The 25,263-nt window shown below is 45.6% G+C and overlaps 1 protein-coding gene across 7 annotated transcripts in view; it reads right to left on the bottom strand.

The window, feature by feature from the left end:
* The window catches only part of EYA2 (EYA transcriptional coactivator and phosphatase 2), a 287,124-nt gene that overhangs the window by 210,053 nt on the left and 51,808 nt on the right, over positions 1-25,263 (bottom strand). For 2 of the 7 annotated variants that reach the window (XM_017972088.4, XM_054255423.2), the window contains exon 1: positions 5,030-5,255. The exons of 4 other annotated variants lie outside the window; for them this stretch is intronic. In XM_017972088.4, coding sequence (XP_017827577.1) covers positions 5,030-5,175 — 146 coding nt within the window. In that variant the 5' untranslated portion in view covers positions 5,176-5,255. Of the gene's footprint in view, positions 1-5,029; positions 5,256-25,263 lie in introns of those variants that run through there. One more of the 7 variants, XM_078371821.1, reaches the window with a different exon arrangement.

Below are 25,263 nucleotides of genomic sequence, written 5' to 3'. Positions count from 1 at the left end.
ACCTGGCTGTCTCTGGCAGCCTCCACCAGCCTCATTCAATTTCCCTTCAAAATACATCTGTGAATCACAAACCAGCTTGGCTTTCCCCAGGTTTCAGGGGACAAGTGCTCACACCCAAAGCTCAGGATCGCTCTTACTTCTCCCTCTCCTTGAATGCTCAGGTCCAATCCATCTCCAGGCCTTGTAAAGTTCACCTCCATAGCCATCACCCAGGTCCAAGCCGCCATCCTCTCTGCCCTGGAAGGCCACTGCCTGGGGCCACCGTGGCCTCCCTCCAGTTTGTTCTCTGTGCAGTAAATGACAGCAAAAAATCTGAACCTGCTCCCCTCACCTCATTCTTGCTTATAACCTCCGACGGCTTTTCATTGCTCTTAGGATGAGGCGAAGACTTCCAAACATACCCTTGATCTGCCTTTTCCTTGCCCAATGTCTGATTCCAGCACGCTGGCCTTTCTCTCACTCCACATTCCCTCTTGCCACAGGGCCTTGGCACATGCTGTTCCCTCTGCCTGGAACTCCAGTCCCTCCTGTTCACCCTGTAGAGGACTCAGTTCCAGCAGGATTTCCCCAGGCCCTCCCTGAGTGAGCAATTCCCCTGCAGCAGCTCATGGCTCACTCTCTCACACATGGGTCACGCTAACAGTTTCTACCGGTGTTTGTGAGTTATTTAATTTCCCTAGGTCTCCCCCACCAGACTGTAAGCTCTCCCATGGCAGGGATTTGGTTTGTTTTATCCACCATTATATCCCCCAAATCTCCTACAGGGCCTGGCCCTCGATAGTTGTTTAATAAATATTTGTGGTATGATGAACTAAGGTACTGCAGGAATAAACATACACATTCAAACAATATTTATGGAGTGTTTGCTAAATGTACCCAATACTGTGTGGAACATGTTCACTGCCGGCTCTGCACTGCACTCCATGACTGCCCAACCCCTCCAGCCATGGCCTTTGAGACCCCTGGTTTACTCTTGAACCTAATGTTAGCACTGTATGTAGGGTGTGGTCAGAAGTGTATCAGTATTGGATACTACTGTCTCCCAGGCCATCCCAGAAGGGAGAGGAGATCCAAAAGGTCCTGTTCAAATGACACAGCCATCCCCTTATCATGGTTATTATACTATTAAGCCCTCTGGTGGTCGTACCCTGAGTGGTCCTGCTTTGTGCTGAGAAAGCAGGAGGAGAAAGCAGAATTGTTCAGAGCTGCAGCTCAGAGAAGGAAGTCATGGCTTAAGAAGGAGCGTGCCGGGAGCAGTGGGTTCCTGACATTTTGGCCTGGTGGCTTTTCTGGCAATAGCGTCCCTTCTTTCCTTAGGGAACTGCCTCCCTGCGACCCTCAGTCCATGTGGCTCAGCTGGGACTGACCCTACTAACAGGCTCTGAGCCTGGCAATCAGCATCTCCCATTCCTCTGTCTACTGCGCTTGGCTCCAGGATGGTGGAGCCACCTGGGGCCAGTGGGAGACCCAAGATGAACTGCGGAAAAGAGATTATTCTCTCGTGCGGCGCATCAGCCCTGGAAGATGTGCACCTGGAGCCGTGGGCAGCCCCCTGCCTGCGGGACTGCAGACTGCCTTTGTGTTTTAATACAGGCGTATCATGCCCCAGGTGTTCAGTGTGAAAAGTTAGAGCAGAAATCAGCTGTGGGTGCAGCCAGTGAAATTTAGGGGCTGCTGTCACTTCAACAACCTTTGGGAAGAATTCCACAAGCCACGGGAGTATGGTCACAAATTTCCTCCTGTCCACACCTCCATCCTCCCCTGCCCCACCTCCCTTAACCCTGGGAAGTTGTTATCGAATAGAAGTTGTGGGACAGGGCTGCAACGCGTTGGGAACCATCTTCCCAGATAAATAAGGCAAGTTCAGTTTCCTCTGCAAAGACTAGAAGGCAGATAAATGGATCAGGGACACAGCTGACACTAAAGCCATTCACTTATCCATGGAGTTAGGCTGCCCATCATTTAGCATCATCGATGCTGTTTACGTAGCACATCAAAAAGCAAAGCTGCTACCCCTTCACTAACTGATTGCATCTTTCTTCCCCCTCCCTGACCCTTTAAGGGTCTTCTAAGAGCCAGAGACTGTCTCAGGTACTGAGGATACAGTGTACAATCAGATAGACAAGTTCCTGCTCTCCTGAAGTTGGCATTTCAGCGTGGGATTTGCTAACCAGACTTAGTTGGAATTCCCAGATGGGTGACCCCAGAATAGTCCACCTGTGCCTCCTCTTGATAAGAACTGCATGATTCTCAAAGTTTTGGTTACCCAAACAACATCTGAAAACATTTGTAAACACGTTTTAAAATTTCAGATAAGATTAGAGCCACATTGGGGCACTGACTCCCACCAGATGTATTCACAATTAATAGGATAAATAGTGTATAAGCACAAACACCCATACATATTCACAAAAATACAGAGTATTATTTTGATCATCACCGCTATTGATCCTCTACATCTTGTTCCAAGACATTTTCACTCTAATAATAATAATAATATATCTTGGTGTTCATTCCATGCCACGACACAGAGACGTAGCTTATTCTTCTTATACTTTTTTATTTTATTTTTGAGATGGAGTCTCACTCTGTCACCCAAGCTGGAGTGCAGTGGTGCAATCTCAGCTCACCACAACCTCTGCTGCCCAGGTTCAAGCAATTCTCCTGCCTCAGCCTCCTGAGTAGCTGGGATTACAGGTGCCTGCCACCACACCCAGCTAATTTTTGTGTTTTTTAGTAGAGACAGGGTTTCACCATTTGGACAGGCTGGTCTTGAACTCCTGACCTTGTGATCCACCTGCCTCAGCCTCCCAAAGTACTGGGATTCCAGGTGTGAGCCACCATGCCCAGCCTAGCTTATTCTTTCTCATTGCTGCATGGTATCTGCAGGCATGTCTACTCCACAGTTCATCTGTGGAGGCCTCAGGGTTCCCATGTTGTTGTTACAATAATGAATTCCACAATGACTGGAGCAGGTCCTCTAGGTGCATGTGCATGGAGTTTTCTAGAAGTGATACCCCAAGATAAAACTGCTGGCCCCCAGTTCAAAATAGTAAATCTCATTTGCCTATTACTCCTCAGAGTGGTGAGTTCAATTTATATTCCCAGTGGAATGTCCCATTTCTTCATCTCTTGTGCTATTTTTACCCCCCGATCGGAAAGTTTTATCCAAAAACTCTCTAAGGAAGACATAAACAGTTATTTCATTTTTATAGAGACAGGCCTTGTTGTGTTGCCCAGCAGACTCCTGGTGTCAGCCTCCTGGGCTCAAGCAATCCTCCTGCCTCAGCCTCCTGAATATCTAGGACTACAAGTGTGTGCCATCATACTTGGCTAGTGTTTTCATTTGAATTTTTTTTTGTAGAGGCAGAGATCTCACTTTGTTGCCCAGGCTGGGCTCGAACTCCTGGGTTCAATTGATCCTCCTGTCTTGGCCTCCCAAGGTGCCAGGATTACAGGTGTGAGCCACCGCACTCAGCTTATGTATAAGCAATTGCATAAGCAATATGCCTCCGCAGCAGCCTATTGAGAGCCCCATCCTTCAGCCAAGCAGGCTGAGTTCTAGGGATTCGTATGATGAAAGGAAACCAGCTTGAGTCTTGAATCTCAGTTCCAGACTAAGCTCTCTCCCCTATGCTTGATGAATTCTCATTCATATGAACTTGGCATAGAATCAAAAATAAAAACAACTAATGGGAAAGATTTCACTCTACTTCCTCCTTGGTTCAAGTGATTCCTCTGCCTCAGCTTCCTGAGTAGCTGGGATAACAAGGCACTGACCGTCATGTCTGGCTAATTTTTGTATTTTCAGTAGAGACAGGATTTTGCCATGTTGGCCAGGCTGGTCTTGAACTCCTGACCTCAGGTGGTCTGCCCACCTCAGCCTCCCAAACTGCTGGCATTACAAGTGTGAGCCACCGTGCCCAGCCTGCTTCCCTCATTCTTGACTGCATATAAAACAAGGGCCCATCATTTGGTCAATCAATCCAACTTTGCTGTCCCTGATTTTTTTTTTTTTTTTTTTTTAAAGATGGGGTTTCTCCATGATGGCCAGGCTGGTCTTGAACTCCTAACCTCAGGTGATCCACCCACCTTGGCCTCCCAAAGTGCTAGGATTACAGGCATGAGCCACCGCGCCTGGCATGTCCCTGGTATTTTTAAAACCATTTTATTATTTTATTTTTTAAGAGACTGGATTTCACTACATTGGCCAGGCTGGTCTCGAACTCCTGGGCTCCAGCAATCTTCCTGCCTCGGCCTCCCAAAGTGCTGAGATTACAGGCGTGAGCCACTGCGCTAGCCAAAACCTTTTATTTTGAGATCATTTTAGATTTACAAAAAGTTGCAAAACGTAGTACAGAAAGGTCCTGAGTGCCCTTCACCCAATGCCTTCCACCCTGTGATTACATCTTACATAACCATAGTACAATGTCAAAGCCAACAAGCTGAGGTTAGCACAGTGTGTGTGTAGATCTGTGTCATTTTATCACATGTGCAGCTCTGCAGAGCCACTGCTGCAATCTAGAGATGAGTCCATCACCGCAAAGATTTCCCTGTGCTGCTCCTTCACAAGCACACCCACCCCAGGCCCCCCCGACCCAAAACCCCTAACCCCTGGCAACCACTAATCTGTTCTCCATCTCTAAAATGTCATTTTGAAAAAGTTATGTAAATGGAATCGTGCAGTATGCAACCTCTTGAGATCGGCTTTTTGAAAAAAAACACATGATGCAAGTTTGGATGCCTGCATTTTACAATGCCTGTTCCAATATTCTCTAGGCCCGCAAGAGGCAACCTTTAAGAGGGCACCCAACGTGCAGTGACAGACTGGGACAGGACCACACACGTTCTGCTTGATTCCTGGTTGGGTTCAGCAGGGCCCTGGAGCCAAATGTAAGAACTTTATAGAACATTTCTCATGCAGAAGCCCCATTAAAAAGAAAAAAAAAAAAAAAAAAAGAAACCAACCCAAACCCACACCCCAACCCACAACCACCAAGGCACAAAGCAAAACACCAAGGACTCTTACTGTAAGGGAAGACTCCTTCTTGCCAAGGATGGCTGGAGAACACGAAGTGCTGGAGGCCACCGGGGGAGTCCTGGAGTCTGGGTATCCCACCATGAGGCAGGCAGGAGATCCAGGGAGGAAAGAGAATCCTCAGGTTGCAGAGGCATTCTGCTTTCGGATACCACACCAGCAACATTGTCCTTCACTGTTCCTCTCCCTTTCCTTCACCTCAACCATAGCCCATTGCAATGAACTGGACCCATTTAAAACCATTTAAACTGTGGCGAGCTTTGTTCTGAGTCTACAAAGCAAGGGCATTGTTATTGGGGGAGGGAAACAGGCGGGAGAGAAATGTTGAAGAATGGGTAAGAGAAAGTGAATACTGGAACCCAAATAGGAGAGTATCTTCACTTGTCCAAATTATTATTGGTGCCCCCATGAAGCACTGACAACTATGAAGATGGAAATAATAGTAGTTTATGTACACTAAGTGCTGTCCACGAGCCAGATGTTGCTTTAAGTGCCTTTCCTATTTGAGTCCCCGTAATCTTCCCAATCTTCTACCAACGTCAATCCCATTTTAGTTTGGTAGAACTTCAATCCCATTTTATTGTTAAGGAAAGTGAAGACAGAAATTGAAGACATTTGCCTAAAACCAACTGTAAGTAGCAGAGATGGATTGCGAGCCCCGTGCTTTGAATGTTCCCCTCTTCTGCCATCTGCCACTGACAGCAGCAGATGTCTTCAAATTAATCTTTTCTAATGACTGATCTCCTCTAATTACATCATTACCCTGAAATTGAATGAGCCGTGCAGTGATTCATGAGTGTTTTTAAAAAATGTTTTTATTCTTGTTTGGAGGTTGGCTGAATTTTATGCAATTTCATACAATGAGTTTTTTTTTTCCTCCCTCTCTTTTTGTCAGATGGCTTCATGGTGAGGGCTAGTTTTTTTAATGAAAAATTTCCAACATATATGAAAGTAGACCGAATAGCGGAATGAACTGCTGTGCACCCATTACTGAGACTCAACAATGTTCACAATTTTTACCAAATGTGTCTTTTCTCAGAATTTTAGTTGGTTTACTTTTCTCTTTGCTCAAGTGTTTAAAACAAATGCAAACTTGAAGTCTCTTTTCTCCACACACTTCATTTAAAAATGAAGTGAATGATGTTTTGTCATCACACGTAGCAAAATTCACTCATTCTTTGTGCCGTCTTGAACACAGTCCACATTCACTCTTCCCCAATTGTCTCAACACACCCCTGTAAGGGTGGGTTGTGATACAGGACCTAAAGCAAGTCTGCACAGTACATTTACTTATTGTATCTCCTACATTTATTTAATCTAGAATAGCCTCCCCCTCCTTTTTATACAGACTCGATGTGTTGGGGAAACTAGGTTAGTTGTCTTGTAGAATATCTCATGTTCTGTATTTGCCTCTTTACAGTGTTAATGCATTTCTCTTTTCATTGTATTTCCCATAAATCAGCTGGAACTGTGATTAGGCTCAGAGTAATTTGAGGGAGGGTAGCAGTGCTCTGGAACTGGTGCTGGGTTCTCACCGCTGCAGCTCATCAGGAGTCCCAGGTGTCTCCTTTCTAGTGACACCACGAAGGCCCTCATGTTCAGGTAGCACCTCCTGCTTCCTCCATTATAAAGTTCCCCACTAACCTCTGATCTGATGGTGTCATTCACTAACGTTTGTGGCCTGAATCAGTTCTTTATTAGGAGTTTAGAAACTTTAAAGTATTTATTTGTAAAGAAGATATTCTAGAATATTCCAATAATGTTAGTACATTTGTTCAACATTTACATCCTTGCAAGTTGCTGTCAAAATTCTTCCCTCATTGCACTCCCCTAACCAGGCTGTGAGGTGGGCAGAGTTGGCAGGAACCTGGAACAGTGGTGACTAAGCAGCTCCCTCGGGTGCCCAGGTGCTTGAGTTCAAATCCCGGCTTTGCCACTTGCTAATGGTGTGAGATCTTCCTTGACTACTCTGCTTCAATTTTCTCACTTGCCAGATGGGGATACAAAGGGTCCCCACCCCCTAGGGCTGCTGTGGGGATGAAATGACTTACACTTGTATAGTTCTGAGAGCAGAATAGGATACAGAGTAAGTGCTCTTCTCCACCCTTAGAAGCAAAGAAACTGGGAGGCTAACAAATCAAATAAGTTTCTTCAGGTGCCACGGCTAACGACAGGCAGAGGTGGAACAAGATGCAGGTCTCTTTCACCACAGGACACTGTGCCAATGGAGTGTTTTTCCACGTTCTATGTTTCCTAATTATTTTGAAAATGATTGCGAATAATTAGGAAAACCACCTTTTGGCCACAATAACTTGGAGTAATTAATACTCAAATGACCTAATGTAACACTTAATCCAAAACCCTTCCCACCCTCCAATCTCACCTCCTGGAAGTTCCGTCCTTATAGCCTCTCCTGCAGGGACATTCTCCTTTGTGCGATTATTCAGACATAGTGAATTGGTTTCCACTTTATAGTTTTTGCACTTGTTGTTCCTCCTGCAACAAATCCTCTTCCACCTGTGGTGTTTTCTCAAATGTCACCTCCTCAAAAATTGCTTTCTTTTCTTTCTTTCTTCTTTTTTTTTTTTTTGAAATTGCTTTCTTTCTCTTTTTGAAATGGAGTCTCTCTCTGTTGCCCTGGCTGGAGTGCATTGGTGCGATCTCAGCTCACTGCAACCTTGGTTTCCCAGATTCAAGCAATTCTCCTGCCTCAGCCTCCTGAGTAGCTGGGATTACAGGCACCCGCCACAATACCTGGCTATTTTTTGTATTTTTAGTAGAGATGGGGCTTGTTAGTCAGGCTGGTCTTGAACTGCTGACCTCAGGTGATCCACCCGCCTTGGCCTCCCAAAGAGCTAGGATTACAGGTGTGAGCCACCACGCCCGGCCTGCTTTCTTGATCATATTGTCAAACTCTTCCTGCATCCCCCAATCACCACCTACTTTCTATCCCATGAGCATGTTTTATTTGCCTTCTTAATTCTGATCACTATCTTAAACTATACTGCATATTTCTCTGTTCACTTTCAGATGCTGGGGTCTTTGTCTGTCTTGTCACTTCTGTATCCTTAGCATCTAATACAGTAATTATAATTGGAATTGGCATTAAACAATCAGGCAATGAGTATCAGTGAAATGAATACTAAAAAATTGTACTACAGCCTCATAGTGTTACAGATAAGGATCATGGCATGTGCCACTTACCATAACATTTTTTATATTTAATTCTTTTTACAGAAGAAAAAATACACATGCTCATAGTAAGAGGCAGAGCAAATATAATGTAAAAAGTTAAGTTCCCCTCAGTCCCAGTGATCTGTACTAATCATTCACAGTTTGAGTACACCGTGGTACAGATGGTTAGGTGATCCCCAGTATTCTTTCTCCTCTCCCTTCTGCAAAATACAACTGATTCTTAGCAGGGCACTCAGCTACCCGGAATAGACTACATTTCCCAGGTTCCTTTGCAGTTAGGCTGTGGTCATGTGACTAAGCACAGTCAATAGGATGGAATCAAAAGTGATGTTAGCAACATGTAGCTTAGGTCCTGAAAGGAATGGGGTGGACCTTCCTCTTTTTCCCATTCCTACTGGATAGAATGTCATGTGGTGGAGTGCCATCTTAGACAATAAGGAAAAGGGCAGCACTTAGAGAATGAGGAAACAAGAGGACAGGAATCTGGGCTGCTGACTTTGCAGAGCAGAGCTGCTGTGTCAACTCAGACTCTTAGATGAGAGAGAAATAAACTCCTAGGTTGTTTATGCCACTTTTTTTTTTTTTTTTGCTTTCTTCCTCAAATTTTGGTTTGTTTTTTTATTGCATTTTAGGTTTTGGGGTACATGTGAAGAACATGCAAGTTAGTTGCATAGGTACACACGTGGCAGTGTGATTTGCTGCCTTCCTCCCCTTCACCTGTTATTTAAGTTCTTTGTTACACAGAGCCAAATCTACATTTGTCTGTATTTATCTAACTACCTACCATCTCTTATCTCCTGCCAGATTTTCTTCAGTGCATTTACGTGTGTGTGTGTGTGTGTGTGTGTGTGTGTAACTTTATATTATGGAGAATTCGAAAAACACTGCAAAAATACCCAGACTAATCTAATGAGCTTCCCTAAACTCATCACACAGGCACAGCACTCATGGCCAGTCCTGCCCCATTTCCCCTCCACCTACTTCCCCCGTCATAGTATTTGGCAGCAAATTCCATAATATCATTTCATTTGTAAATATTTCCATGTAAGTCTCTCTCTAAAGAAAAGACCCTTTTTGGAAAACATGGCCACAATGTTCCTTAATATTGAGCCAGAAATTCCTTAATATCACCCAAAACAGACAATAGTTTAACAAAAACTCTGTTGTGTTTTGTTTTTATTCCCATAAAAAAAATATAGCCTGGACAGTTTTTGACATCAGGACACATGGAGCTGCCTGCTTCTTCTTAAATGTCTGCATAGTATTCCATTGAAATGATGTAGCAGAGTTTTTTAACCATTCCCCAACTGATATACATCCAGGTTATTTAGAGTTTGGGTTTCTCCCCCCTATATTAATCAATGATGCAATGAACGTCTCTCTATCTCAGGAATTCTCCGCCTTGGCACTATTGAGATTTTTGGGCTGGGTGATTCTTTGTTGTCCAGGGAATTGCAGGCTGTTCAGCAGCATCCTTGATCCCTCTCCTCACCATTTACCAGTAGCTGCCCTCTCCCCGAGTTGTAACTAAAAATGTCTCCAAACATTGCCAAATGCCCCCGGGGGGTCAAAATCAACCCTGGTTGAGAATCTCTCCTCTATTTTTATATACACTTAAGCAAGCACAAAACTCTAATTTCTTTTTTAAAAAAATTATACTTTAAGTTCTCATGTACACATGCAGAACATGCAGGTTTGTTACATAGGTATACACGTGCCATGGTGGTTTGCTGCATCCATCATCCCATCATCTACATTAGGTATTTCCTAATGCGATCCCTCCCCTAGCCCCCTACCTCCTGCTATCCCTCCCCTAGCCCCTCACCCCTTGACAGCCCCCAGTGTGGGATGTTCCCCTCCCTGTGTCCACGTGTTCTCATTGTTCAGCACCCACTTATGAGTGAGAACATGCAGTGAGAAAATCCTAATTTCTATAGCAGAGGCCAATAGTGAAATGGAAACAGAGAAATTTTCAAAGTGGTGGCCATTTGAGAAAAATATCAATTCATATTCACTGTGGATTTTAGGAAGTACTTTCGCTGTGCCTTAATTGTGCTTAACTGTGGCAATCTGAGAATTGACTTCACCAAGAACTGCAGTCGGTGTTCTGCAAATGTAGCATATAAACCAAAGACCCTTTGAGTTGATTGTTTTTAACATTATGCCTCAGGTCAGAGGGTCCTATGGAAGAACATCAGATGCATTTTATAAAAGTAGCCTTAGAGATGGGAACAGCATAAGTTTTATGGTCCACTTTTAATTACAGGATTATGTTTCAGGGAACATGTGTGACCTCTGTATGCCCCTTCACCCCCCTACATTTAATAATAAATTGTGTTAAAATGATGTTTGTACACAAATGGGGGAGACACTTCAAATTCTAAATAAAACCTAAACTCAATAGCCTGAAGCGCATTCCCTTGACCAGGTTTAACATCCAGCCAGAACCTGCTAAGAAAAATTAAACAAATCCCCAAAGAGTGCATTGTGGGGCTGAACCAAGCCAAGGGAACTAACGATTAAAATAGATTTGAGGCTCCTGAGTTAGCTTAGTTCAGCTTTAGCTTCCAGTGCTGAAGTCTGGGATTTCTTGGGTAGTAAAACCAAAGCCATAGTAAAAACAAATAAAAAAACAACCCCCCCCCAATTAAACAAACAAAAACAAAAGAGGAGAAACAAAGAGGAAGACAGGGAAAAATGGAAGAAACAAGAGAAATCTAAAAAAAAAGTTATACAGCTAATCAAAGGGATTCAAGTCACTTATTCAGTCAAAAAATACTATGAAGAACTACTATGTGCCAGCACTGATTTAATTCCTGGCAATTGGCCGGGCACAGTGGCTCACGCCTGTAACCCCAGCACTTTGCGAGGCTGAGGCGGGCAGGTCGCCTGAGATGAGGAGTTCAAGACCAGCCTGGCCAACATGGTGAAACCCCGTCTCTACTAAAAATACAAAAATTAGCCAGGCATGGTGGCAGGCGCCTGTAATTCCAGCTACTCAGGAGGCTGAAGCAGGAGAATGGCTTGAGCATGGGAGGCAGAGTTTGCAGTGAGCAGAGATTGCACCACTGCACTCAAGCCTGGGCCACTGAACTAGCACCCTGGTAGATTTCACATTGGATCAAGTAATTCACTTTTCCTTGTCAAAAAAAAAAAAAAAAAAAGAGAGAAAAATCCCAGCTAGCAGTTCCTATTAGCTGACACTAGACAAGAAAGAGCCCTCTAGGTCAAATCAACACACTGAGCAAGTGTTCATTATGCACACAGCACTATTAGCTGCTTTCTGTACACTGGTTGATTTAATCCTTAAAATAACCCATGAGGTAAGAAATACTGTCCCCTCATTTTACAGAAGAGGAAACTGAGTTTCAGAAAGTTAAACGACTTGAACAAGGATGCAGAGCTACACAGGTGACTGGCAGGAAAACATCTTTTGGAGTAGAGGTTCTTAGTGGGGTTGGGTTGCGGGGGGCGACAAGGGGTGGGATTTGCTGCCTAGAGGACACCTGGCAATATCTAGATATATTTTTGGTTATCACCAATGGGGAGGGTGCTATTGGCATCCGGTGGGTAGAAGTCAGGGATGCTGCTAAAAATCCCATTGCACCCAGGACAGTCCCACAACAATCATCCAACCCCAAATGTCAAAAGTGCTGAGGTTGAGAAACCCTGTTTTAGAGGAAAGATGTTCTGGGGGGGTGGTGCTGGGAAGGGGAATGAGCTTTCCAAACCGATATGTTTAAACACGGAGGGGCAGTGTAGGGTGACGGTTAAAAGATACAGACACAACCCTTGGGTGTGAGTCCCAGCTCATCTATACAATGGGGATAAAAATGGTGCCAGCTTCAGAGAGTTGCTGTGAGGATGAAGTGAGAGGAAGGGCTTTTAAAAACACCTGGCACACAGTGCCAGGTAAATGGTTGCCATTCTTGGGTTCATCCCACTCATTGCATGTTACAGTAAAATGTGCTGACATGCATAATCACAATTGCTAAGATGTCTGGTATGGCAGTTCAGGTGAGTTAACAAGATCAGGGTCCTAGATGTGCACCTTTGCATTCTCTTGGCCTCCCCTTAGGGTAACAGGACATCATAAGATACATATCTAAATAACACAACTGGCCAGGTGTGGCTCAAGCCTGTAATCCCAGCACTTTGGGAGGCCGAGGCAGGTGGATCACCTGAGGTCGGGAGTTTGAGACCAGCCTGACCAACATAGTGAAACCCCTGTCTCTACTAAAAAAAAAAAAAAAAATTAGCTGGGCATGGTTGCACATGACTGTAATCCTAGCTACTTGGGAGGCTGAGGCAGGAGAATCGCTTGAACCTGGGAGGCAGAGGTTGCAGTCAGCTGAGATTGTGCCATTGCGCTCCAGACTGGGCAACGAGAGCGAAACTCCATCTCAAAAAAAGAAAAGAAAGAAAGCAAAAAGAAACACAACTGGACATGGCCCTACTCTAAGCAGGAAGGAAAAAAGTGGGAAAAGAGGCGCCGCTCACATGCCCCCTTCATTTTTATCTCAGAGGAACCTCCCTACCAGCATCCTCCAGTAGCTATTCCCAGTATCTCATCCAACCAATCACAAGAGGCTTGGTCTAACCACCCTTCATCTCTTTGGGCGGAGCCCATGGCCAGCCAGGCAAGATCAAGGTTCTGTTGGTCTGCAAGGAGAAATGATGACTGCTGTCTATGCCACCGCCAGGGGCTGTCCTGGAGGTATCCAATATACAAGGTCAAGCCAATCATCCTGATGCGTGATGTAACTTTGCAAGCAGCAGCTGTCTCTCCAGGTGCCAACTGTCATTATGAGTGCAGCATTGCTCGGCACCAAGAGCCGTGCGAGCTGCTTCATGTGGCTTGGCTCCTGCTAACTTCTCCTGGTGCATTCCTCAGTACTCTACTCTCTGGTGACACCAGCATTTTACCCGGTATTCCTTAAAAGCAGAAAGCTCCTTGCCACCTTGGGGTCTGCCCACAGTGTTGCATCTGTCCTTAATGCTCATCCTTCCCCTCCATCCCACTTCAGGTTTCTGCATAAAAATCACAAAGTCACTGCTTCCAGGAAGCCTTCCCTGATACCACTACTGCTATCACCATCCTCCCTTACTGAATTAATTTCCACTGCACTCTGAACTTGTCAATCATGACATTTACTACCATCGAAATTAATAGCTGAGTATTTAGTTGCATAATGCTTGTCTCTCTAATCAGTAGCCATGAGCCACATGTGGCTTGAAATGTGGCTAATTTAAATTGAGACGTGGGCCAGGTGCAGTGGCTCATGCTTGTAATCCTAGCACTTTGGGAGGCTGAAGTGGGCAAGACCAGCTGACCAACATTATGAAACCCCATCTCAACTAAAAACAGAAAAAAAAAACCAAAAATCAGCCATATGTGGTGTCATGTACTGTAGTCCCAGCTATTCAGGAGGCTGAGGCATGAGAATCACTTGAACTTGGGAGGTGGAGGTTGCAGTGAGCCAAGATCGCGCCATTGCACTCCAGCCTGGGTAACAAGAGCGAAACTCCATCTCAAAAACACACACACACACACACACAAACAAATGAACAAAAACAAACTGATATGTGTCCAAAGATCTCAAAGACTTGATATAAAAAAGTAAAATAATGCATTAGCAATCTTAAAGGTATTGATGATGTATTGAAATGATAATATTTTTTGACATCTTGGGTTAAATAAAATGTGCTGTTTTACATTATTTTTTAAACAAGACTACTAGAAAATTTGGAATTACATATGTGGCCCACACATGACATTTTCTCAGTGTTGCTGGAGACCCTACCACGCTCCCTGGGAACACAGGCTGTAACTGGGGTGCTCCTGCTCTCTCCCTGGGCTTAGAACAGTGCCTGGCACAGAACATGAGATGAGTCACATTTTGTTGCGTTAACAAATAAATGAATGGTATGCTGGGCACCGTGGCTCATCCCTGTAATCCCAGCACTTTGGGAGGTGGAGGCGGCAGCATCACGTAAGCTCAGGAGTTCAAGGCTATGCTGAACTCCTGAGGGAGTTCCCATCCCAAAACAGAGGGAGATCCCATCCCAAAAAAGAAAAATAAAAAGTCTGTAAGAGATGATCTCATTCAAGTCCTGGTTGTTAAAAACAGTTTATTCTCATGTTGCCTTTATAGTTCTCCAAAGAATCACTAGGTGCTACATCCATGGAACTTCAAGTTCTCACTTGCCAGTCCCAGCTGCCATGGGCACCAGCTTTCTCTCCAGATGCTAGATTCCGTGAACACAGCCAGCTCTGCTGCCCTCTTAGCTGACTCCATTAGCTGACTCCACACCCCAAGAGAGAAGACATGCTTGAGCGAAGCATCCGTGGCAGCCAGGTAGCCAGAATGTCCCACAAAAGTCAACAGACGTGGGCTCAGAAGTTTGTCAACCTTGACCAGACAAACACATTCTAGAAAGGGCCAATCGTACTTGCAGGGAACAGCCTGGCAGATGGGAGCCAAGGCGGGCAACGCTGTGCCAACCTCAGAGTGTCTAGGAGGCCGAACAAGCCTGGGCCCGAACCAACCAGGTGGGGTCACCTGTCTCCAACCCATGCCAAGGCAAACAGTTCCGCACGCTGGGAAGAAGGCACTCTTAGGTCAGACTCCGGAGCTCTGAGGCGTGGGGCCAGGGCCCTGACACCCGGTGGCCACTGCAGGGCCAGAACCTTCCAGCTCTCTCAGAGGCTTCCCTCCAACCCCCAACCTTTGCCCAAGGCTGTGGGTGGGTCTGTGCTCTGGGGTGCCTGGTGACTCTGGCAGCCTGCCTGGGCCTGAAGCTCTAATTTGGGAAAACTGCTTGTAGGCATGGAGAGAAGGGATTAAGGATTTGAAGTACCAGAGAAAAACCAAACTTGACTGTTGAAAGCCCTTTTGACACTGGACTGTAGATGCTCAGTACCAACCTGGCTGTGGGTCTGAACCCCAGCCCTGGCACTTGTATTCCTGTATGACCTTGAGCAATAGGATCAATGGCTTATGGTTAGGGTTCATCACCACCACTCAGTTCTAAGGACTGGACACAGAGCAACTAATAACAAGAGCCGACGCTGGTAGCACACTCCTCATGCAGGCAGTAAGTGTCAGAGGTGGATTCGAATCCTGGCAGTTTCACCATCTATTTACAATTTATGTGAATCTGAATCCAACTCTACAAGTTGGGCGTCTAGTGGCACAACTCACTCTCATTTATCTAGCACTTCCTAAGCTCCAGGCCCTCACTGCCCCGAATGTATTACTCACCGACTGTCCCTCACTGAATCCTCACAACAGAACTTAGTCTACTATCCCCTAAATTCGAACTCATGCAGCTTGGCTCCCACGTGACTGCAGTAGACACTGGAGCACATGACTCTAAAGCCGCACTGCCTGGCTGGAGTGCCAACTACACAGCTTGATGATAGCTATGACCTTGGGCAAGTATTTCATCTTTTCTGGGCCTCAGTTTCCTCATCTGTAAAACAGGGATTATAAGAGGGTTGTTCTGAGGGCATTACATGAGTTACTACTTGAAAGCATTTAGCAGAGTGTCTGGCAAACAGGAAGTGTTAAAATCAGAGCCTATTGTCTGTCATGCCTGGAATACCTGTGTCACAGGACAGGTGACAAGTAGGGGGTCATCCCAGGGAGGGGTTGGAGGCAAAGCCTGAAATTTTGCCTTTCAATCTCCCAGACTCATGCATCCCTTCAACAGCCACCTGTGTACCTCTGTGTGACATGTGTGACTCGGGTCTCTGTCACAGCCCAATGACTGCCTCCAACATCCTGGCAAGATGCCTGCCGGCCTCCACTGCCCACCTCCCCCAAATCTTTTCTGCATACGCCTGGAGTGAGATTTTTAAACATACATCTGACCTTGTCATGCCCCCACTAAAACCTCTTTAATGGCTCCCCACTGCCTTTGGGCTAAATTCCAAACTTTCACAGGGACTAAAAACAGTGGCTTTCAAATTCCTCCATCAAGACTCACAGTGAGAAACACATTTTGCAATGCAGTGCGTGTACACCTTTATAAAACTTCAAATAAAAGTTTCAAAAAACCACACTGACCTCATGTGCAACACACTCTGGCATTTTCTATTCTTTTCTTCCCTTGAATGCTGGCGGTGGCTCACCAAATTGATTTCATAACCCGCTGATGTGTTAAGATCTGCGGTCTCAGCCACAATGGTTCAAGAGCTCTAAGACCCGGGAGCTTCGGACTGTGGGCCTCATCTCTCTCTGCCTCCTCCTGGCAGCCCACGGTCCCATGATGCTCAACATCCTGCACCTCTTGCCCCCGGGCCTTTGCGCGTGCAGCTCCCTCTGCCTGGAGCACTTTTCCTGCTTGTTCACCTGCCTTAGTGAAAGGCTACCTCCTTAGGGAGCCACCTGCCTGTCCTCACCACCACCCCGACCCACCTTCAGGTTTTTTACATTAGAACCACCTTGGGAGGTGATTTTTTTGTTAAATACCAATGCGCAGGCTCCACTTCAGACCAAATGAATCAGACTTTTCTGGAGGTAAGGCCTGGACTTAACATTGATAAAAATCCCCAGTGAGAATGGAAGACCCCTAGGTCTTGCACATGAGCCTGTTTTATTTCCTCCAGAGCACGAGACCATCTAAAGTCAGCTCGTGTATTTATTTGTGTGTCTCATTGTCCTAGAATCTCAGCTCACGAGGGCAGGGACCCTGTTGGTTCTGTCTGCTGCTGTGTCCCCAGGGCTTGGCATGGTGCCTGGCGTACATTGTAAGGAGCTTCTCAATACATTTCTTTTTTGACAAGTGACTGATGTGAGCATCTGCTCTACAGCAGGCCCCGAGCTGGGTTCTGGGGAACAGAGACAGACTCAGCTTCTGCCTGCAGGAGGATTGAGACAGGATTCTGACTTAATGAGGGCTCCCTAGGAGCAAAGACTGAGACAAGGATTCCAGGGCAAGCAGTTTATTTGGGAGATGATCCTGAGAAACACCAGTAGGGGACTGAGGATGTGATAAGAGAAAGAGAGGGAGCAGATATAGAGTGTGTCATCAAGCAAGTTATGGGCAACTGGGGCTTAGGCCTCCTGGGGCACTGTATGAGCCAGTAGAAAACGACAATCGCTGTCATCACATGGGGTGGAGGGGTATAGCGAGGGAGCAGTGGTATTTATACATCCACTCCTGCCAGGCACTGGCTGAAGGCTGATGCCAGGGAACAGAGGCATTCACTCACTGGTGCTTTGGACTTGCCATGCAGGCAGGCAAAGTGGGCTCTCTGGTGGCGAGAGAAGGCCCTTGGGTAAAGGGATGCAGGTGTTGGCAGCGAGAAACCCACAGTCCAGCTGCGCACTGAAGCAGTAAGAGTGGAGATGTGGGCAGGGGGCCCTGAAAGCGTCGTATTAAATGGCATGTAAAGGGAAAATCAGACTTTGTCGCTACGTGGTAGGATGCAATGAGGTAGTCAAGGCAGTGAGGGGCCCAGAGGAAGCCCTCATCCATTCTGCCTGAAGGAATCAGGGAGGCTTCATGGAAGAGGTGACATATGATCTCACCGTGGAAGATGTACCAGGTTTTGTCAGGGATTAAGCATACCAAGGAGAAAGCATCTTACATTTCTTTATGCCCCTCTTTCCCCAGGGCTGAGGGAGGTGGCTGGGCCTGTGTTGAGTGGCCCAATCTTTTTTTAAAAATAACTTCTAATTAACACATAATAATTGTATATATTTATAGGGTACAGTGTGGTATTTTGATACGGGTATACAATGTTTCTGGGTAATTAGCATACCCATCACCTCAAATATTTATCATTTCCTTGTGTTGCGAACATTCAAAATCTGCTCTGACCGGGCACAGTAGCTCATGTCTGTAATCCCAGCACTTTGGGAGGCTGAGACAGGAGGATCACTTGAGACCAAGAGTTCGAGACTAGCCTGGGCAATATACCAAGACCCTGTCTCTATAAAAATTAAAAAAAATTAGTCCAGCATGGTGGCAGGTGCCTGTAGTCCCAACCACATATGCTGCCTCTCTCCGCAAATACCATGCTGATGAGTGGCCAGTGTCAAAACAACAGCAACAACATAAACAGATGCTCCTTCCTTTCAGCTGAGCGACTGAAGAAACCCTGTGTGTCATTCCTGAAACACCAGGAAACGCCACTGAGAACCACCTCTCCTCACGGTTTCATTCTGTTTGGAGGGTGAGGTGTGAGGATCACTTAAGCCCAGGAGGTTGAGGCTGTGGTGAGCCTTGATTGTGCTGCCGCACTGCAGACTAGACAAACAGTGAGATCTTGTCTTTAAAAAAAGAAAAGAAAGAAAGAAAAAGAAAAAATATAAATTTTATATTTATTCAGATTCTCTAAGTGCCAGGTGTGAGGCCTGGCTGACACACAGTAGGTGCTCATGAAATAAATAATGAGAGCCAGGCCCAGTGGCTTACATCTGTAATCCTAGCACTTTGGGAGGCCAAGGTGGGCGGGTCACCTGAGGTCAGGAGTTTGAGACCAGTTTGGCCAACATGGTGAAACCCTCGTCTCTACTAAAAACTAGCTGGGCGCTGTGGTGTGCACCTGTAATCCCAGCTACTTGGGAGGCTGAGGCAGGAGAATTGCTTGAACCTGGGAGGCGGAGGTTGCAGTGAGCAGAGTTCCCGCCATTGCACTCCAGCCTGGGCAATAAGAGTGAAACTCCATCTAAAAAATAATAATAATAAAAATTATGACTGCATGAATGAGTGTGGAAGAAAATGAATAATGCAGCAAAAGAATGAAAAAGAAGAGAAAAGAGAATGAAAAACCTGCCTTCCTCTGCTCACCCATCAACACCAGGAAATCAACTCAGGCTGAGAAAAATGCTTGCAGGATGTGCTGACATCCATTCTGACCTTCGGAATGACCAAAGATATTGTTAGTGCTTCTTCCCCAGTCCAAAAATCAAGGCAAATGATACACACACAAAACTTCGAGTAAGTTTTCTGCCAAAGATTTTCAGCTGCAGACCACCAGCCCAGCTTCCCCTTGGCTCTGCGAATGCCTTACAGTAAGAACTGACTGTTATCAGAACCCATTTCCCTGGGGATGCGGCTCAGGGTTGACATGAACTCACAGCTCCGAACAGAATAAAACCATGAGGAGAGGTGGTTCTCGGTGGCGTTTCCTGGTGTTTCAGGAATGACACACAGGGTTTCTTCAGTCGCTCAGCTGAAAGGAAGGAGCATCTGTTTATGTTGTTGCTGCTGTTTTGACACTGGCCACTCATCAGCATGGTATTTGCGGAGAGAGGCAGCATAAAAACTGTATTAGTGTGTTCCCTCAAAGAGAGTGGGCTGCCAGGAGACTGTGTGCTACGCAAATCTTTTGTCCACAAACCACAAGTCAAAATAAGTTGGAATTTAGAGAGAAACACAGCTGTGTAGGTTGAGAGATTGCTCCTTTACCGTAAGCTCTGAAATTGACTGATTTTATTTTTCTTATTTGCCCCCCTTTCTCCCTGTCTCTTTCCCACCTTCCACAAATATTTATTGAACTTTTACTATGTGCCGATCATTGCTCTAGGAGTGAAGGATGGAACAGTAAATTAAACAACGTCTGAATCCCAGTGGTGATGATGCTCTAGTGGGGGTGACCTACAATAAATAGGGGGTGCTTAAATATTCATGACAGGGTGATCTCGGAAGAGGTGATATTTGAGCAGACCCTTGAAGTGGATGAGCAAGTGTGAAGAGGAGGTAGGAAAGAGTAACTGGGCAGAGCAGCATGTGCAAAGGCCCTGGGGTGGATATGAACTGGACATGTTTGAATGTCAGAAAGAAGAATTGTGTGGTTAAAATATGATGAGTAAAGGTCACAGGGAGAGGAGAACATGTTCAAGAACTAGCCATGGGCCAGCTCACATGGGGCCTTGTAGGCCCTGGTAAAGTTAAATGTACTGGGAATTCACTGGAAAGTTCTGAACAGGAGAGTGTCATGGACATCCCAACGAGAGCACCTTTGCTCCTACTTATTCATGAAATCCATGCCTACTAAAGGAAATTCCGAAGCCACAGAAAAGAAAAAGGAAGGAAAAATGGCATCCATGATCTTAGCATCTGTGATGCTGGTTCTGAACTGCAGTGATTTTACTTCCCAGTGGACAGCTGGCAATGTCCAGGGACATTTCTCATTGTCATAACGGGGGAAGGAGAGGCCAGGGATGCTGCTAAACATCCTGCAACGCACAGGACAGCCCCATCAGGAAGAATCATCAGGCCCCAATGTCCACCCATTGGTCCATACCACTGATGTTCTCAAGCCCAACTCTAAGCCTGTGTTTTGGGACATTTCCCCCACTTCCAACCCTGCTCATTCTAATATACTTTCATTTTTAGTGTCTGTGAGCTGTTAGATATAAAGGAATAAGTACATTCTATGTCCTTGCACTTTAACCAAGATATTTCTGTTATTACTTTTATAAGACCTTTTGCAAGCAAATTCCTCTCCCTTCGTTAGTTCGACTTCTTCTTTTCCTTTGTTCTCCATTGCCTCTACCTATTTAGAAAAGTTTTGTTAGTCAATCAGGTTCAGTTTAGATTGTGAGGTCTAGATTCAACCAACAGAGATTGGAAACAGCAGTGAGGACTCAATGCATAAGGAATAAATACAGCTGCCTTTCCTTTGCTCATTGTACTCTCATGGCAAGACTGCTGGTGAGTAGTACCCTTTCTGCAGAAAGTAAAATTGCCTTGCTGAGAGAACATTTTGTCTAAATGTTAATTTTTCCTTGTGGTACTGAGGAACAAGCATTATACTTATCACATACCTAATCTGCTATGATGATGCTTCCTTTCCACTGAACAGGAAAACATAACCATTCCCCAAAATTTTGTACTAACACTACCTATGACAGTATCCTATCCCTTAGCACTGAGGTCCCATAATCAAGTCCCATAGTCCCTCCTACAAGCTGGGTTAACCTGGGGAGCTCTTAAGCCCTCAGATCCCAGCATCCCCATGTGTAAAATGGGGTTAACAGTACACCTGCCTCAGAGGGTTGTCATGAAAATGAAATGGACTAGAATATGACTAAATATTATAGGAACATTTGCTATTATGACAACTCAAGTATTTCCCTTTTGTGTTTTCCAAGTTTTAATATTAGGAATAATGCTGTTAAAGGTATTTTTAAAGATATATGTCCACAACTTCAAACATCTAGTCTCTCAGAGTGGGATGACATTTGAAAATTGAACTCTATGAGCTGTGCAAAACTGCAACAGGGTAAAATAGAAATATTTCAGAAAGTCTCATTTTCCATGTGTTAGATGTACAGTGACTCCTGATAGAGAGTATCCCCTGGGTTAATGCCTTCATTTTGCATCTTAAAATAACTGGGAATGCAATCTCTTACATAAAGGTATCCTTAGGGTACCCTGCTTAGGATGTGGGGCTGATCTGACATGAGGTTCTTATTCAGCAAGTGTGGGCACCCTCTGCCCTGGGGAAGCCAGTGGGGCTGAACTCGCAGGCCTCAGCCTGCCAGAAAGATCTCTAGGTGATGCCTCTGGGTGTGGGGCAGGCTGTGCAGGGGACCAGGATTTACTGTCCCATTGTGTGCAGCCTCTGGACTAAACAGAAGCTCCAGCAAAATGCCCATCTCCTTTCTTACTCTGGTGGGCGCTTGCTCTGCCCTGCACTGTTCAGCAGGGGAACTAGAAAAGCACAGAGCTGCACAAAGGAGGTGCTCAACAAATCCTTGTTGAATGAATGAATGACTAATAAACAAATGGTCAAAGCTATTGATTAATCACACTGATTTCTAAAAGGGGGTAAAATGAGGCCAGCTTCTGGTTTGCTCAGAGTAAAATCCAAAGAACCAAGCACCACCAATGATGCCCTGTCTGACTGGGCCCCTGACTTCTGGACCTCAGCTCCAGCCACATTCCCTCTCTTACACTGGCCTCCTTGTGGTCTCCAGCCCCATCTTCCACCAAGCATGTTCTCCTTTCAGACATGCCCATGGCTCCCTCCCAGCCCTCTCAGGCCTCTGCCAGAGAGACCTCCCTGACCACCCCCACCTGAAAGAGGGTCCCTCACTACTCCTACCCCACTACTCTGTGGAGTTCTTCTCCATTGCATTTCTCACCCCTGACACATTCGTTACACACATGCCTTTGTCTGTTTCTTGTCTGTCTCTACCCTCCAGAAACTAAGATCCATAGGAATAGAGGCTTGTGGACTTTCAGTGCCAATTGTCATGCCTGATATAAGTAGGAGCATAATAAATATTTGTTAAGAGAGAGGAAGGAAGAGGGAGGGAGGGAGAGAGGGGAAACTGACAATGTCAGAAAGCTGGCAGAATTCTTCAGGGATAATGCTTCTGAACATTTCTTTGGGAACCCTGTTGTCCTTGTTTTACAAATGAAGAAACTTAAGCTCTGAGAGGTTGAACTAGGCCCATCTGATCCTGAAATCCACACTCTCACCCTGTATCTTCTCCTGCCTGGGCCACAGATTAGTCACTTGAAGTTCAGATGGGAAAAGTTACCTGTGTAAGGTCCCACAGCAGGTTAGTGGGGGAGCTGGGACAAGAATCTGAGTCTTCTGATCCCTGAGAGTGGTTTTGTTACTCAGCTCCTTGGTGGCCTGTGATGTAGATGTGTACAGCCCATCTGCCCTTCAGGCTGTTGTGGGAACTTTGCTCTAATCCTGGGTGACTGGCATTCTTCTGCTTGTCCAGCAGACCCAGGATGTAGGTTATAACTGGTTTAGTTGCAGAGGGAGAACCCACTGCGGCTAGCTTAAGCAGTGAGGGGTTAATTGAGGCTAGCAAATGACTTAGAGAGTTGCTGGGGAGGTTGGGGGCACAGATACTAGCATAAGCTTTAGAAAATGCCAAAGTGACACCAGACAACTGGTTACTGCTACTTGTGCTGTGATGAGAAAGCTTCTGGTTATAGAACAAATCCCTCCGTGATAAGCACCTTGTGGATATCTCTATCAGGAAACCACTAATGTGCCAGCATCATGACCTTATCACACTTGCCAAAATCCTTACAAGCAAAAAGGATGCCCTGTGCCCTGTGTGGCTGATGCTGTCACTACCTTGCTCAAATCTCTTCGGCAAATACCATTTCCATGAAAACCATCCAACTTCCAAATGGCAGCAAGTATAATGTTTTGCCTGAGGGCTCTCTCTGGCATATGTGGGGTATAAAGACCCCAGCTCCCTGACCTCTAGGGAGGGATAAAGCAGCGGCATGTTTTATAAGCCCTTTCCCAAAGGGCGAAGCCTTACATGCTCAGGGATTAACTTGCTGGGTCACACACCCTCTGTTACTTTCCTTCGCTACCTGCCTTCCTTCTTCATTCCCATTCTGGTATTTCTTGGAGTCACCTCTTAAATGAACTACTTGCACTGGAGCCCTGATCTTGAGGTCAGTTTCTGGGGAACTCAGACAATGACACCATGCCTCTCAACACACACAAAGCTAGTGTCTGCTCACTGGGGCCTCTGCTGAAGCTGTGCAGCAAGCCAAACTGCACCAGACTCCACACAGCGGCAGAAACAACCAACGCAGCAGAGGCAGTTTGCGTATGACCTCTACCTTCTGAATCTCATGGAAGTGCATCTGCTTGCTTAACATTCCATTGCTCTTAGGAACCTAGCTGCAAGGGAGTCTGGGATTTCCTTCTCCTCAGTGGAGGAAGGCCCGGAAGGAGGAGCAGGGAATGGATGCTGCAGAGAGACTCTTCATGCTTTTCCCACAGCTCCAGCACCCCAAATCATGTGCAATCTTGGAAACTCAGAGCCCAGCCATGAGACCTTCAAATTCACAGGCATCCTCAAGTCACAGAGTCTTAGAATGTCAGTGCGATCTGCTGGTGGGACTGTAATTTAGCTCAACCATTGTGGAAGATACTGTGGCAATTCCTCAAGGACCTAGAAATAGAAATTCCATTTGACCCAGCAATCCCATTACTGGGTATATATCCAAAAGACTATAAATTGTTCTACTATAAGGATACATGCACACGAATGTTCACTGCAGCACTGTTTACAATAGCAAAGACCTGGAACCAACCCAAATGCCCATCAATGATAGACTGGACAGGGAAAATGTGGCACATATACACCATGGAATATTACGCAGCAATCGAAAACGATGAGTTCGTGTCCTTTGTAGGGACATGGATGAATCTGGAGACCATCATTCTCAGCAAACTGACACAAGAACAGAAAATGAAATACCACATGTTCTCACTCATAGGCGGGTGTTGAACAATGAGAACACATGGACACAGGGAGCAGAGCACTATATACTGGGGTCTGTTGGGGGGAACAGGAGAGGGACAGCAGCGGGTGGGGAGTTGGGGAGAGATAGCAGGGGGAGAAGTGCCAGATATAGGCGAAGGGGAGGAAGGCAGCAAATCACACTGCCACATGTGTACCTATGCAACTATCTTGTATGTTCTTCACATGTACCCCAAAACCTAAAATGCAATAAAACAAATAAAAATAAAAAAATTAAAAAAAAGAATGTCAGGGCTAGAAGGGTACTTGAGACTCCTTAGATTACCTTATGGTTGTGAGAACGGAGTCTCTGTCTGAGAGAACAGACACATCCAGCTCCAACACTCACCTTTCACAAGCAGCTCAGCCTCTTTGTGTCATGCTATCCTTGTGCATCATAGGTGCATAATAATGGTACCTACTTCATAAGGCAACTACAGATACAGAAAACTGGGATTGGGACTCTTGCCAAAAGTCCCACAGTGGGTAAGGGCACAGCCAGGTGTTGAAACCAAAGCAACATTCTTTCGCTCCTTACCTCTGGGCTACACACAGACAGATAAACACAAGCCTTAAAATGCATATCAACCTAATGCCTACATAAAAGTATCAAGCTTTTAAGCCAATCTTGAGCAGTCTGTCCTTTCAATAAATATTTAGTGGTACCTACTATGTAACTGAGAGGGTGTGGCTCAGTTACCCCACCCTCTAGCTCCACCTGCAGGCTGAGGTTAAAGCCAAAAAGTGGAGAACAAAAAAGTCAAGGGTCAGAAA

Source organism: Callithrix jacchus, chromosome 5, assembly GCF_049354715.1.
Source record: "Callithrix jacchus isolate 240 chromosome 5, calJac240_pri, whole genome shotgun sequence".
Lineage (NCBI taxonomy): Eukaryota > Metazoa > Chordata > Mammalia > Primates > Cebidae > Callithrix > Callithrix jacchus.
The sequence above is the reverse complement of the archived record's forward strand: the minus strand, read 5'-3'. Positions and strand labels throughout refer to the sequence as shown.